This window comes from Anthonomus grandis, chromosome 1 (assembly GCF_022605725.1).
Source record: "Anthonomus grandis grandis chromosome 1, icAntGran1.3, whole genome shotgun sequence".
Lineage (NCBI taxonomy): Eukaryota > Metazoa > Arthropoda > Insecta > Coleoptera > Curculionidae > Anthonomus > Anthonomus grandis.
The window spans coordinates 48837316-48852204 of record NC_065546.1 but is presented as its reverse complement, the minus strand read 5'-3'; the positions used below and the strand labels follow the sequence as shown (position 1 = coordinate 48852204).

The following is a 14889-nucleotide window of genomic DNA, read 5'->3' as shown; positions in this document are numbered from 1 at the left end:
CACAAATAGAATTTAAAAAAAAAGTGTTTTCTTATATCCAATCGAGGTAGTTCAAAATATAAGACGTTTAGGATTGAGGAATTTTTTCCTTGATGTCAAAAAAACGATTATTGACCCTTTATATACAAGAGAAAAATTAAATGAAACTGACGTGTTGTGTTTCCCTATCTATAAATATTTTAAACAATTTGATTAGATAGCTGGATATCAATATTCAAGGCTATGCTACCAAAAGTTATATTGAAGTAAGGGTACTTTTGTTAAATGACAATAAATGTGCTTACTAGTTAGTCTATATCAGATCTGAAATTAATAGTTAGTCAACTCTTATCACGCGACTAGTAAAATGGGTACCTTAAAGTTACATTTTTAGTTTTTATCTACTATAAATTAAAATAAGGTAGATACATATAAAGATTTATTTGCTGTCATTACTAAAAAAGCTTCTTGATGGTCCTCTGTTCTTTAAAACTTATTGAACAAAAAAATATATATTCTATAATTTATAAAATACATGCGAGACACTCTATGAACGTATCACATAAAGTACTTCAAATACCCTAGAAATACAGTTGAGTAATAGAAGAAATAAATTAATGTAATTCGGTGTAAATGAGAAAAGTAGCTTTTATGTTATGGTTATAAATGAATATTTAGTCTTATTATTTTTTACAATAAACATGTATATTTAACAACGATAATTTACAAAATAATTTTGAATTATTTAATTTAAAACTACAAAATGTTCAAAACCTATTTTCCAAATCCTCCCCTACAGTTTGGGCTTGGTTCAATTTCCTCATCTTTCCATTGGTCTGGAGTTTTAGCCACTATAGATAAGGCATGTACTCCACCGTTAAGTTCCTCTTTTAAAAGTTCATTTACTTTTCTGTGTCTCTAAAAAATATAAAATCACACATGTTATCAATATTTAACTGAGGAATTTTGATGTACATAGTCTTGAGAATTACTTAGGAAATAGAGGAATTTAAAGCACATTAGGGTACTATATGCTGCTATGTAAATAAGAAAAATTGGAATTTTAATTATTAGTGATCATAGGTAGATGATATGAACTGAGGAAATAACTAAAACAATACTTAAAATTAGGGTGAAAAATTAATAAAACTATTACTTAATGTTGATGTTAAATAAATAGAAATTGGACCTATCTTTAATTAAAGACTAAATAAAAAAAAACTGTAACAAAACTGAGGTAGTACTTGGAATCTGCTTGTACCTGAAATGGACTTTTATGTTAGGTATTGGTGTTGACTGTCTAACTTTAATTATTTCCAAGATAAAGAAGAAAACTGAATAAAATATGAACTCCCAATGGAGAACAATAATTTTAAGATAATACTGACAGTCAAATCAACTACATAAATTTGTATCTAATAAAGGAGGTGTAGTTAATATTCAAAATGACCTAGATCTAAGCATATCCTAGAAGAATGTCTGTAAATTGTAATAAGGGTTGTATAGTTTTCTTTTCTCTGATGTAAATATTTGGACTGAGGATTATTATATTCAGAATTGTTGACTCAAGAGTTATCCTGAAGCCAAAGATCTGGATGTACTATTTCAGAGTTACTTTGGATTTAATATTCATTAATTATAATAATATTATCAATAAAGGTTTCAAACTACTTGGACTTTTTATTTATAATACTAAGGATTTTAATAGAGATGCACATAAGATCTGGTCGCTAGATAACTACCCTCAGCAACAAAATTTCGTATAGACCAACGCTATTTGATTTTCATTTATCTTATAAGAGGGGGACTCCGGCTGTAATATTCATAGAAATGTTTTAAATATTCTAACTGTAATATGATTAACATTATTAACTTTAAGATTCCTAAGGTTAATCTAACAATGCTTTCATGATATTTTATTCATCAATAAGAAGTTTGGAATGGTAAAAGTTCTCAGACAAAAAAAATCTTATCAGACAATCAATTTCGATTTAAAAAAGGAAAATCAACCGAAGATGCGATTTTATCATTGACAATCGAAAAAACAATGATCTATGGGGGTGTTTCTCGATTTATCCAAAGCGTTTGAGACAGTGTGTCATCGAAGACTGGTGAAGAAACTTGAATACTGCCGGTTTCGAGGTAGTGGTCAAAATCTATTGAAAAATTATTTAACCAATAGGCAGCAATATGATGAAATAGAGGACACAGAGTGATCTTGGAATCGTGATCAACTCACGATACTGTAGTTTTTTACCCAGCATTCAGCTGACCGTTTTTAAAGTGCAGAGAGATCTGGTGATAACAAATGAATGGCTCCAAGAAAATAAATTGACACTCAATAAAAAATATAATCAAATTTGTTGCTTTTACCTCTTAAATCAATAATTTACCAGACTTTAACAAACTAATATAGACAACTTTTATAAAAGGTAAAAACACAAAATCTTCAGCATCAGATACAGTTAATAAAATTACAAAGGTTACATGTTTCGCTCGACAAGAGCATCATCAGACAATAACATACACAACTAACACACACAACAAACCTAACATATAAATCATCATGTCATACAAAACATAGACAAGGTGCATAACCTAGTCAAAATTACAGTTTGAAAATAAGAAACAGGTAACATGCACTTTGTTATAGGTAACAATCTATATAACTGAAAATTATAATGATACTTAATATTTATATAGTGACATTTAACCCAACAAGGACAATACCTGAGTGACTGCTATTTTCAATTGATTTATAGTTCATATATTTTACATAGAAACTTATAGTTATATTTTCAATAGATTAGTCACACATATAAAAATATAAGGATACAAAACACAACAATAAAATAGTTCACTTAGGTACAAAATATGCACATTAAAAATCCAGATCCATAACCTGATCTTATGAATTTAACAATTAAATAAAAGCATTTTTATATAGGAAATTGGTTTACTTTGCCCTTAAAAGAATTTAAGGGAAAATGTCTAGTATTCTGTGGCAACTTGTTAAAAAATGTAGGAGCATAATGGAGTGTTGCATTCCAGGAGGTTTTTAAGTAAAAAAAAAATGACTCGCCTATTAGGGCATTGACATGTATAATTATGGGCATGGGTTCCTCGAACTAAGGTAGATCCAGAGAGGTTCTTCTGCTGTATTGTGCTGGAAGTGTCAAGATATTTAGACTTTTAAAGAAAGATTTAGCATCATTGTGGTATTTAATTTCAGCTATCCTGATTGCTGTTCTTCACAGGCAAAAGACATGCGGGTCACTAGGCCAGTAGCCTAGTGTGGATAAAAAATGGAAAACTCTACATTCTTGCATGACAGCAGGGTACTTTTAAAATTATTGACATAGATTAGAAACAACAAAGGTCCCAAAATTGAATTGTGAAAACTTACTTGATTGTGACCTTTTTCAGAAGATTTTTACATCTTAACCAGCAGAATTACTTCTGAATCAGTGTTTATTAATTATTTCCTCATTAAGTTTAGTTAAGTCAATAAAGCCAGCTGAATTGTTTATTTTTATAGTTTTCCAGGTGTTTAGTGATAATTTTATTAAGGATATGACTTTGCATGTTAAGGTGTTTGTAAGGAACCAATAAATAAAATATAAATAAATAAAATAAAAAATAAATAAAAAAAATAATCTTGAAGATTCAAGCCACCAGGATTTACAATAAAATAACCGAGATTGAGGCTCTCAAGATTAACTACTAGAATCTCTAGTTGAAACTATTAAATTATAAAGAAGTGGAACCTTAAATGCTCTTAACTTCATCAACCTAAATTACAAAATAAAAGCAAAAGTACTTATTTTGCTTGAAAACTATGAGAATAATTAACATATGAAGATTTTTATAGAAATACTAAAATTAAAAACCTATTCTTCATATAAGATTATCTTCTTTCCTAGTTTTTCCCAATAGATCAAAATTAGTTACAAGGTTAGTAAAAGTTTCAAGAAATTAGGGAAATTATAGTTAAAAATAATAATTGTGCAGTCAGTGATGAATGGAACCAATAAAAAATAATAAATCTGTTACTCCTATTTAAACATTTATGTAACTTAACCCATGTGCAGAAGCTTTCGGTCTGGTACTGTTGATTAGTAATCAAAGTACTTCAAAAACTGATAATTAAACAATTCTAGGTACTCACCTTAATCAGTGGTAAATCCTTAAATTCTTCAGATACAACCACAACCTTGAAATGTGTCTCGGCTCCTTTGGGAACATTGTGCATATAAGACTCATTTAGAACTTTCAGGAATGTTGGTTTCAGATTTTCTTGAAGCTTGTTAATTATTGAGGATTCAATTACTTTCTCTGTAGCCATTTTACTATGCTGAAAGCTGATATTTCTAAAATAATACTGTAAGAAATTGTAGAATTGACATTTGGTAGAATTTTGATTTTGTACTATTGATAATGTAAGGAAGGACTGTAAACTAACCCTGATAAGATTGGTAGAGACAGTGGCATACATAATATACCTGTTAGGAAAGATGTTCTTTATAACAAGCAGATGTTTTTGATGTACTTATTTGCTGACTTAAAAGAAAAACAATAATATAATTTGAAAAGAAAAACAATAACATAGAAATAACCACAAATATTTGGTAGGGACTGTCTGTTCATAATGTAATAAGCCCGATACACAGCGCTCAAATTGCGCAACGGAGACTGTTATCCAAACACTTGGGTGTCTGGTTTACTTTTGCCAATCATTTGTTGGTCGAAAAACATTCAGTTCCACCGGAGCCGGGCCGAGCCTAGGGTATTTGCCATACGGATGCAAGAGCTAATTTCGCCGCCCCTTCTGCAGTGATTTTTATAAAAAGTGTTTTAAAAAATGCTCTTACCAAAATACAACGTTTAAAAAAAAGGGTGTCATAAAAAAATCATACTGAATTAAATTCCAAACACACATATATTAATCAATATATCAATATTATCTATACAAAAAATATACATAAAAGCATATATATTATTTACTTATATAAGTAAATAATATAATTTCTATATTAATATGTAATTACATCGATATAAACACCTAAAGAAAATACATTTTACTTACATACTAATTTAAAGAAATTTAAAAAAAGTAATTAGAACCCTGGTTTAAATGCTAACATTTACTTTTCTTGCCTTTTTATATGCAAATTCCCTAATTAGGTCGGTATTTAAACTTCGTGACTAGAGTTTAAACATTAAACTTAGTAGAGGTTTAAAGAGATTGTGCTAATACCTTAATATTAACACGCCACTACGAAAGGACTGACATAAGGCTAGTAAATAAAATTTCCATCAAATTTTCTCCTAAATATCTTATATTAAATATAAAAACGGTAATTTTCTTTAAACAACTAAAAACCTAAAACTTATTACTAAGTGAACACACTCATTCCAGCAAGCACTCGAATAAAAATAAATTTTAAATTTAATTAAACACCAAGACAAAAGTAATTAACTAAATTAAACCCTTTGGCCTTAATACAAATAACGTAACAAAATTATTATTGTTTAAAATAAAACACACAAGTGAAAATTACAAAGGTACCTTGTTTCTATGTGAAGACACAGAAAAACAAAATCCAATACACTGCTGCTTCCACACTATACGCTTCCACAAAATGTTCAATAGTCTTGTCCTCGGTTCAGTAACAGCCTCCTCACTAGTTATTAAAACTGTTCATGGAAAATGTTATAAATGTTGACTTTTCTGTTCACAACTTTATATTCTTACGAAGCGCCCACAAAATAATATGCTTTAACTTAAAGGCAATTTAATAGCTAGTTTACAACGCTTTTAACTGCAACGCTCAATTTTGCAACATAAATTTGCTTTTTATTTAAATTATTAAATACAGGAAACAGGACAGGAAAGGTTTTATACCATTTCCGTCAAAAGACACAAACTGTTTACTAACTCTTTAAGAAGATCAACTTATGTGAAACAAAATTAACATCGACTTCGATGTTTTGGGTTTTTGATTTTACGTCGCTGGCTGGACGGAGCAGAGATCTTGCCTGGTTTGCATTTATCGTCATACTGGGTGTGGTGCGGGGTAAATTTCGTGTCGCCGCGGCTTGATCGGGGCAAGACAGACCCAGACACCAATTCCAGGTATCGGAGAGTTTTTGTAAACTGTAGTTATTATTTGAGACAAATTTAATTTGTCTGTGTTGAGAAATTGATTTCGCAACATTTTGGGGCCCGGTTGGAGCAAATTGCTCCAAACTACAGAAGTATCCCCAACTAATTTAATGAGGACAAAAAGGTTTCAGGTATATCTTGTTGAGGCAAAGGACAGACCTTGGCCACACTTCGAGTAAAAACTCCGTCCTTGTTTTTAAGTTTCACAACTCTTACTTTACCATCATCTCCGGGAATGACTTCTATGACTCTGGAAAGTGACCAATGAAATGGTGGAGAGTTATCTTCCTTCAGAAGAACAAGTGAGTTGAGTTCTATATTTGGAAATTCTTGAAACCATTTTGGTCGATTTTGCAAACGATTTAGGTAGTCTTTAGTCCACTTTTTCCAAAACAATTGTTTTATTTGAGTAATACGTTTCCAAAGCGTTAATCTGTTTTCAGGGATTAAAGAAATGTCTTTTTCAGGATATGACATCAAACTAGTACCAATTAGCAAATGACCAGGAGTCAAAACTTGAAAGTCATTTGGGTCATTTGATAAGGGACATAAGGGACGTGAATTAAGAATTGCTTCTATCTGTACAAGTATGGTATAGAAAGCCTCAAAGGTAAAATGACTTTGACCAATAATACGATGGATATGATGCTTGGCACTTTTAACGGCAGCTTCCCATATTCCTCCCCAATGAGGACTTCGTGGAGGAATAAACTTAAATTTTATTTCGCTCTGCGACAAAAATTCCTTAATTTGATTAGAAGTTTCAATTTTATTGAAGAATGAATAAATATCATATAATTGGTTCTTAGCACCTATAAAGTTGGTCCCATTATCACTGAAGATCATAGATGGGTTACCACGACGACTTATGAATCGCTTCAAAGCACATAGGTAGTCTTCAGTGGTCATGCTGGAGACTACTTCCAGGTGAACGGCCTTAGAAGACATGCAAACAAAAATAGCCAAGTAAGCCTTTATTCTAGGAGCCTTACGAAGGTTGGAAGATTTTATGGTAAATGGCCCTGCATAGTCTACACCAACATGACTAAAAGGTCTAGATACTAACACCCTGTCCTTGGGAAGGTTTGCCATGATTTGTTGAGCTGGTTGCGCTTTAAAACGATAACATGTGACACATTTTGAAATTATTCTCTTAAGGTCTCTAAGACCATTAAGTGGCCAATATCTGGATCGGAAATTTGAAAGAACATTTTGAGCACCTGCGTGTCCAAGTCGCTGATGCTCATATTTCAACATCAATGACACAATATAGTTATGAGACGGTAGAAGTAATGGATGTTTGTGGTCAAACGGGATATTAGCATTTTCCAATCTGCCACCAACTCTTAGAAACCCATTTGAATCAATAAAGGGGTTCAGTTTTCTCAAAGTCTTATCCGAAATATTTTTATTTGACTTTAACTCAGAAATTTGCTTTAAAAAATATTTGGATTGTATGACCTGTATTATTTGGTTAAGAGAATCTCTTAATTCTTGGACCTTTAAAGGGCCAGAATTTTTAATGTTTTTATTTCTGCAATTATGTAAGAACCTAAGCATATATGCTACTGTACGTTGCAATTTCAAGAAACTTGAAAAGCGTTTGAAAATGTTAGACCAAAAAACATCCTGATTTAATACTTCAGTACTAAGTAACGAAATTTTTCTTTCTTCTGGCAAGTTATTTAAACTCTGAAATTTTTTAGACTTTGTCAAATCAAGATCTGGAAGCTCTAGAAAGGCTGGTCCATGAAACCACATTTTAGAAGTTAAAAGATCAGTAATAGAAATACCTCGAGAGGGTAGATCTGCTGGATTGTCAGAGGATTTAATATGCCGCCAAGTAAACTCAGAGGTTAATTCCTGTATCTTGGATACGCGATTTGAAATAAATATATTCCAACGGGATGCATGAGACTCAATCCAAGATAAGGCTATCTCGGAATCAGACCATAGATTTACTGAATCTACTTTAAACCTATTAGTATAAATGTTTATGAGTTTTGTGATTAATTGTGAGAGCAGAAGCATAGCGCAAAGCTCTAATCGAGGAAGTGTAACACTTTTTAGAGGAGAGACTCTAGACTTTGATGAGACAAGAAAACTAGAAATGCTACTATCCGAATAGGATGTGCGTATATAAACGCAGGCAGCATAGGCTTTCATGCTTGCATCTGCAAAGCCGTGTAACTGAATTTCCTTTAAGGGTTTATCCAAAAAGAAATATCTTGGAATTTTGAGATGTTGAAGAAGATGTAAATTGTCAACAAAGTTTTTCCACTGGATAATTACATTACTATCCTTTAAGGGTGTATCCCAATCAATTTTTAAAGTCCAGATATGCTGAATAATCAGCTTACCAATAACAATAACTGGTGACAAGAATCCGATAGGATCGTAGCACTGTGCTACTGTTGAAAGAATTTTTCTTTTAGTAAAGGGTTCAGGAAAAGTCTTCTTAGGACTTGAAATTAAAAAATAATCGACTACTGGATTCCATTTTAATCCGAGAACTTTATTTAGGGTTGAATGAAATTTAAATTCCAATTCTGAATAATAAAGTTGGTCAGTACATGCTGACAAAAATTGTGGTGAATTGCTGCACCATTTATGCAATGGAAATCCATGCTTATTTAATAGGGAGTTGAGTTGATCGTACAGAATTTTAAGATCATTAAAATCATCAACACCTCCTAAAATATCATCACAATAAGTTTGGTTTAGAAGAGCATTTGATGCGACTGAATAGTCAGATGAGTTGTTCTGTGCTATTTCAGTTAACACACGAGTGGCTAAAAAAGGAGCATTATTAGTGCCATAAGTAACCGTTAACAATTCAATGCATTTGAGTTGATCCTCAGGTCTTTCTCTCCAAAGAATATTCAATAAAAAGGTTTGCTCAGGATTAACCAATATTTGTCTAAACATCTTTTCAATATCACAAGTCAGAACATACTTAAACGAGCGAAAACGACACAAAATATCGTATAAATCTGGCTGTACTTGAAAACCCTTTAACATTATGTCATTGAGAGAATACCCTGTTGAAGTTTTACAAGAGCCGTCAAACACAACACGCAATTTAGTGGTTGCACTGTCCTCTCTAATTACTGCATGATGTGGAAAAAAGTATTTTTGTTGGGAAAACTCATTACATTGAGTAAGAGGAACAAATCTTGCATGACCTAGGGACACATATTCCTCGATAAATTGTTTATACTGTATATAATATTCTGGACTTTTCTCAAACCTTTTCTCAAGATTTTCAAACCTTTTACGAGCAATTGAAATTGAATCACCTAACTTGAGGTGCTCATCTTCATTTTTAAGAGGTAAGTTTACTTGGAAAGTACCATTTTCTAAGATTTTTGTAGTATTTACAAATATAGATTCTGCCAAGTCATCATCTGGGGTGCGAAGCTTAACAGGTGGAAGTTCTTCTAACTCCCAAAACTTTGCAACAATGGTTTCAAGGGATTTTTGTTCATCATTTTGAGCAAAAAGGGCAACAGAGTCTTGACCTGATTGAATTACGTTCAGATGTGCAGTAGAAATATTTGAATTGGAATTTGAAGGATATAAACCTCCAATTACCCAACCAAGATGAGTGTTAAGTAGGGTAGGCATTTTGTTTCCCAAACTAATCATACCAGGGGTAAGTAATTGATAATATAGGTCTGAGCCTATAAGAAGATCAATTTCTGAGGGTATGTTAAAGTTGGGATCAGCTAAGAATATATTACTTGGAATATTCCATGCATATGTATTAATTTCTATATGAGGAAGGGAACATGTAATATTGGGAAGCACTACACAACTTAACTTAAAAGATTTTTGATTAAAATTGGAATGTAAAATGACATCCACCATTTTTTGTGAGACGCTATGAGACAGGGCAATACCTGAAACTCGTGTTGTTTTGTTATATGGAATATATTTTAGTTTTTCAATAAGAGAACTTGTTATATAGGAGTTTTGAGATCCATTATCTAAAATACCCTTGACGGTAACTGGGTTGCCATCGGCATCTAACAAGGTTAAAGAGACAGTAGCTAGAAGGACTTGACAGTTTTTGGTAGACAAATTTGAAACTGTGTGGGTCTCTTCGGAATGTTGACTCACTTCATTTTGTGATACATTAGCAACAGTTAGATTATTATTTTGCCTGCAATTATTGTGTGAAGTGAATTCTTGATCAACCATAGAATGGTTTTGATTATTGTTTATTTGGGAATGAATATTGTTCGTATGATTTCTGGCAGATTGATTATTTTGGAAATTTCCATGTATTGATCCTTGGTTAGATCTGGTTGGAAATCGTGAAGTCTGGCTAAAACGATTCTGATTAACTCTGTTTTGTAAATTCGAGCTTGGACTATGGGATTGCTGAAAATCATGAAGAAGGGAATGGTGTCTTTTGCCACAATAAATACAAGTTTTATTAGAAGGGCAATTACTTAAATTGTGCTGAGAAGCCAAGCAATTATAACATAACTGTTTTGATGAAACAGTTTGTCTCTTTCCTGTAAGTGATAAACCTTTAAATTTATTACAGCCTAAAATTACATGTGAAATTTCATTACAGTATACACATTTCTTATTGTTACCTTGATTTGTATTTGTGTGTAGGGAAGTATGGGTTCGAACCCTATTTGGTTTTTGAACTTGAGGTTCATTACTTGACAAATTTTCTAGAGTTACACATTTTCTTTCAACAAATTTAATAAAGTCAGTAACACTAGGCAACTGGTCTTGTCTACGTTCACTTTCATAAGCTTTACGTGTACCTATGTCTACCTTTTTTATCCACAGATAAATTACTAAAACATCAAACAATTCTTCTTTAGTATAGTTTAAGTTATTTAAAGACCCTATACTTCCTTTGCATTTATTAACAAAATCTCTAAGATTAGCTGAGTTAACCTTTGAAACAACTGGAACATCTAAAATTGCACCAATGTGTGCATTAAGGACAGTTATTTTATTTTCATACCTTTCTTTAAGATAAGCTAAAGCTGTAGTAAAATTTTCATTAGTAAAAGATAAATGCTCAACTATTTCAAGTGGCTCACCTCGTAAACAGGATTTTAAATAAGCAAATTTTTGTATATCTGATAATGTGTTATCTTGTATAACAATTGACTCAAACATTTGCATAAAGGAAGGGTATTCTGACATGTTACCCGTAAAATGTTTAATTTTTATTATTTGTAAAATATTCGTAGAAGGAGACATCATTGATTTCCCTACTACTGCTGGCGATGCATTAGAACGCTGTAAAGAAGTATTTAAAGTACCTGACAACTCTTTAATTTTATTATGACACAACACAAATCCTATATCACATTTTTCATCTATTAATACCCTATCTTCATCATCTGGTTCACTATTATCTAAAGTTGAATTCAGCTCGAACTGATATTCAATTTCATCTTGAGCTAAATTATAAGTATCTAACGCATTTTGCAACTGATTTATTTTGGTTTCAAAAAAAGTTATATCAATTTCAATATCTTTTTTCTTATCAAGTGAATTTAAAACTCTTGATATTTTACTTTTGGCCAAAGTACGGTTCTTTTTTAACTGGTTAATATCCATTTTGAACTATGGATAATTTAAAAATAGTACTTAAAAAGGTAAACCTTTAAATAAAAACTCAGTAAAGGTATTGATTTGCTCAACAAATTTGACTGGACTAAATTAGAATCTAATCTATTACTAATTTTACTGGATGTAAAATTAAATATAATGGGCGCTGGAAATATGTTTTATTTAGAAAACTTGATGGAACATCCGGCTCGAAGGACCATATTTAAACTTCGTGACTAGAGTTTAAACATTAAACTTAGTAGAGGTTTAAAGAGATTGTGCTAATACCTTAATATTAACACGCCACTACGAAAGGACTGACATAAGGCTAGTAAATAAAATTTCCATCAAATTTTCTCCTAAATATCTTATATTAAATATAAAAACGGTAATTTTCTTTAAACAACTAAAAACCTAAAACTTATTACTAAGTGAACACACTCATTCCAGCAAGCACTCGAATAAAAATAAATTTTAAATTTAATTAAACACCAAGACAAAAGTAATTAACTAAATTAAACCCTTTGGCCTTAATACAAATAACGTAACAAAATTATTATTGTTTAAAATAAAACACACAAGTGAAAATTACAAAGGTACCTTGTTTCTATGTGAAGACACAGAAAAACAAAATCCAATACACTGCTGCTTCCACACTATACGCTTCCACAAAATGTTCAATAGTCTTGTCCTCGGTTCAGTAACAGCCTCCTCACTAGTTATTAAAACTGTTCATGGAAAATGTTATAAATGTTGACTTTTCTGTTCACAACTTTATATTCTTACGAAGCGCCCACAAAATAATATGCTTTAACTTAAAGGCAATTTAATAGCTAGTTTACAACGCTTTTAACTGCAACGCTCAATTTTGCAACATAAATTTGCTTTTTATTTAAATTATTAAATACAGGAAACAGGACAGGAAAGGTTTTATACCATTTCCGTCAAAAGACACAAACTGTTTACTAACTCTTTAAGAAGATCAACTTATGTGAAACAAAATTAACATCGACTTCGATGTTTTGGGTTTTTGATTTTACGTCGCTGGCTGGACGGAGCAGAGATCTTGCCTGGTTTGCATTTATCGTCATACTGGGTGTGGTGCGGGGTAAATTTCGTGTCGCCGCGGCTTGATCGGGGCAAGACAGACCCAGACACCAATTCCAGGTATCGGAGAGTTTTTGTAAACTGTAGTTATTATTTGAGACAAATTTAATTTGTCTGTGTTGAGAAATTGATTTCGCAACAGTCGGTAACATCTAAATTAGAAACAATGTCTTTCTCAATACTTATTGATAAATTTGATAGTCTTGATTGGCTCATTGTGGATCCTAAGTAGTTTTTTATTAATTTTAGTTTGGAAAATGAGCGTTCCCCATGAGCTACAGTGACTGGCATTGTTAAAAATATTCTTAAAGCTACGAATAAATTTGGAAATATGCCATTCAAATCGTTAGCAATCAGATATATTAATATTTCTTTGGCCGAGAAAATATTTCTATCATTAATATAAATTGATAATATGTCGATTTCATTATAGAGGTCCAATCCATTTATGTCCATATTTTTTGTTTCAGGGTCAGTTAATTTAGCTTCTAGATTCTTACAATAGGTCATTATTTCGGGTTTGGAAAATGCTTTCAAATTGTTTAAAAAACCAAATAATTCAATATGTTTTTGTAAATCGTGAAATCTCTCATCCAATTTTGAGGTTGAAATATCGAGAATATTGAAAAAAAATTTACTTTAAAATTTATTTCTGGAGATTGGATTGGCTCATCCTTGTGTTCATAATCAAAAAACGTTTTTCTTTCCTTGGTCTTATTGAGTGAATGGCTGGAAAGGAAATTTCGGCGTCTACTTCTTCCGCAATTTTCTTAGATTCATTTATCATGTCTAAAAACCCGTTTTCCGATCTCATTTGTGTCAAAAATAATTTGATTTCTTTTAGCATCTGTACAGCTTCTGGTAAAATAACATTAGACTTTTGCAGTGTTTTGCTTACTATATTAATTTTTGCCAAAATGTTGTACAAAATAACTAAGGAACAAATAAATTTAAATGATTTTATTTTATTTATTAGGGACATTGTAATATTCTTTGTTTCATTATCTCTGCGTTCATCATTAAAAAGCGTAAACAGAGCATCATACACTTTTTCTAACTCAAATCTAAGAGTTTTTTTGCCTCAATACGGCTTTCCCAGCGGGTATCCGATAAGGGCTTTAGTGTTAGCCTGGGCAGCTCTTTTGAGAGAGCATTCCATCTGTAAGTTGAGGCCGAAAAAAAGAAATATATTTCCTGATAATGCTAAAAAAAGTAGTTACTTCTGGAGAGCTTTTTGCTGCATCATTAACTACTAAATTTAAACTATGGGCGGCACAGGGTACAAAAAAGGCTCTAGGATTAATATTTAAATTTTTTTTTTGTAGGCCATTGTGCTTGCCTTTCATGTTTGCTCCGTTGTCATAGCCCTGACCTCTCATATCGGCAATATCAATATCCAGTTCTTTTAAATAATTTAATAAAAAATCTGTTAACACTACTGACCAGTAGTGTTTGTAACTTTACAAAATCCTAAAAAATGTTCGAGAATTTCTATACTTTTAGAACAATCATCAATAAAAACGAATCTAACAATAATGGTAATTTGTTCTTGGTAAGTAACGTCAGGTGTACAGTCAAGAATGATTGAAAAATATTTGCATAATTTTAAACATTCAACAATACACTTTTTTACTTTTTCTCCTATTAAAAAATTCAATTCATTTTGTATTTTATCTCCCAAATAATGCGGCATTTTGTTCCCATCTTTTTGGACTCTATCAATATGTTCAGCCATTACAGAATCAAATTTTGCAATCGTCTCAATTAATTTCAGAAAATTACCGTTACCCTTATCAAATAGTTTTTGACTATTACCCCTAAAAGCTAAATTTTGTCCAGCTTAAAGCTGGATAACAGATATTAATCTCTCTAAAATCGAAGTCCATCTTTTTTTTTTCATTTGAAATAAATTTTGATTGATAGAGTCCACAGTTAAACCTTTTTCTATTGATTTTTTTAATTCAAGCCATTTCCTAACACTTTCAAAATGCCCCTTACTGGTTTCGTGTCATTCTAAAGTACGAGATAAATGTCGCCAGTCACTATCC

General features: G+C 31.5%; 1 protein-coding gene across 2 annotated transcripts; it reads right to left on the bottom strand.

Moving 5' to 3' along the window:
- Window positions 1-652: 652 nt before the first annotated feature.
- On the bottom strand, window positions 653-4604 carry LOC126750317 (bolA-like protein DDB_G0274169). Of its 2 annotated transcripts, none has more exons than XM_050459925.1 (3): window positions 4442-4604; window positions 4148-4360; window positions 653-897 (listed from the first exon to the last, which is right to left on the bottom strand). In XM_050459925.1, exons 1-3 carry the CDS (start codon window positions 4472-4474, stop codon window positions 754-756), a joined length of 390 nt encoding a protein of 129 aa, XP_050315882.1. In that variant the 5' UTR covers window positions 4475-4604; the 3' UTR covers window positions 653-753. The 2 variants fall into 2 exon arrangements, with proteins under 2 accessions (XP_050315882.1, XP_050315962.1); XM_050460005.1 differs by having other exon boundaries at window positions 4148-4349; window positions 4442-4602.
- Between the last annotated feature and the right edge of the window lie 10285 nt (window positions 4605-14889).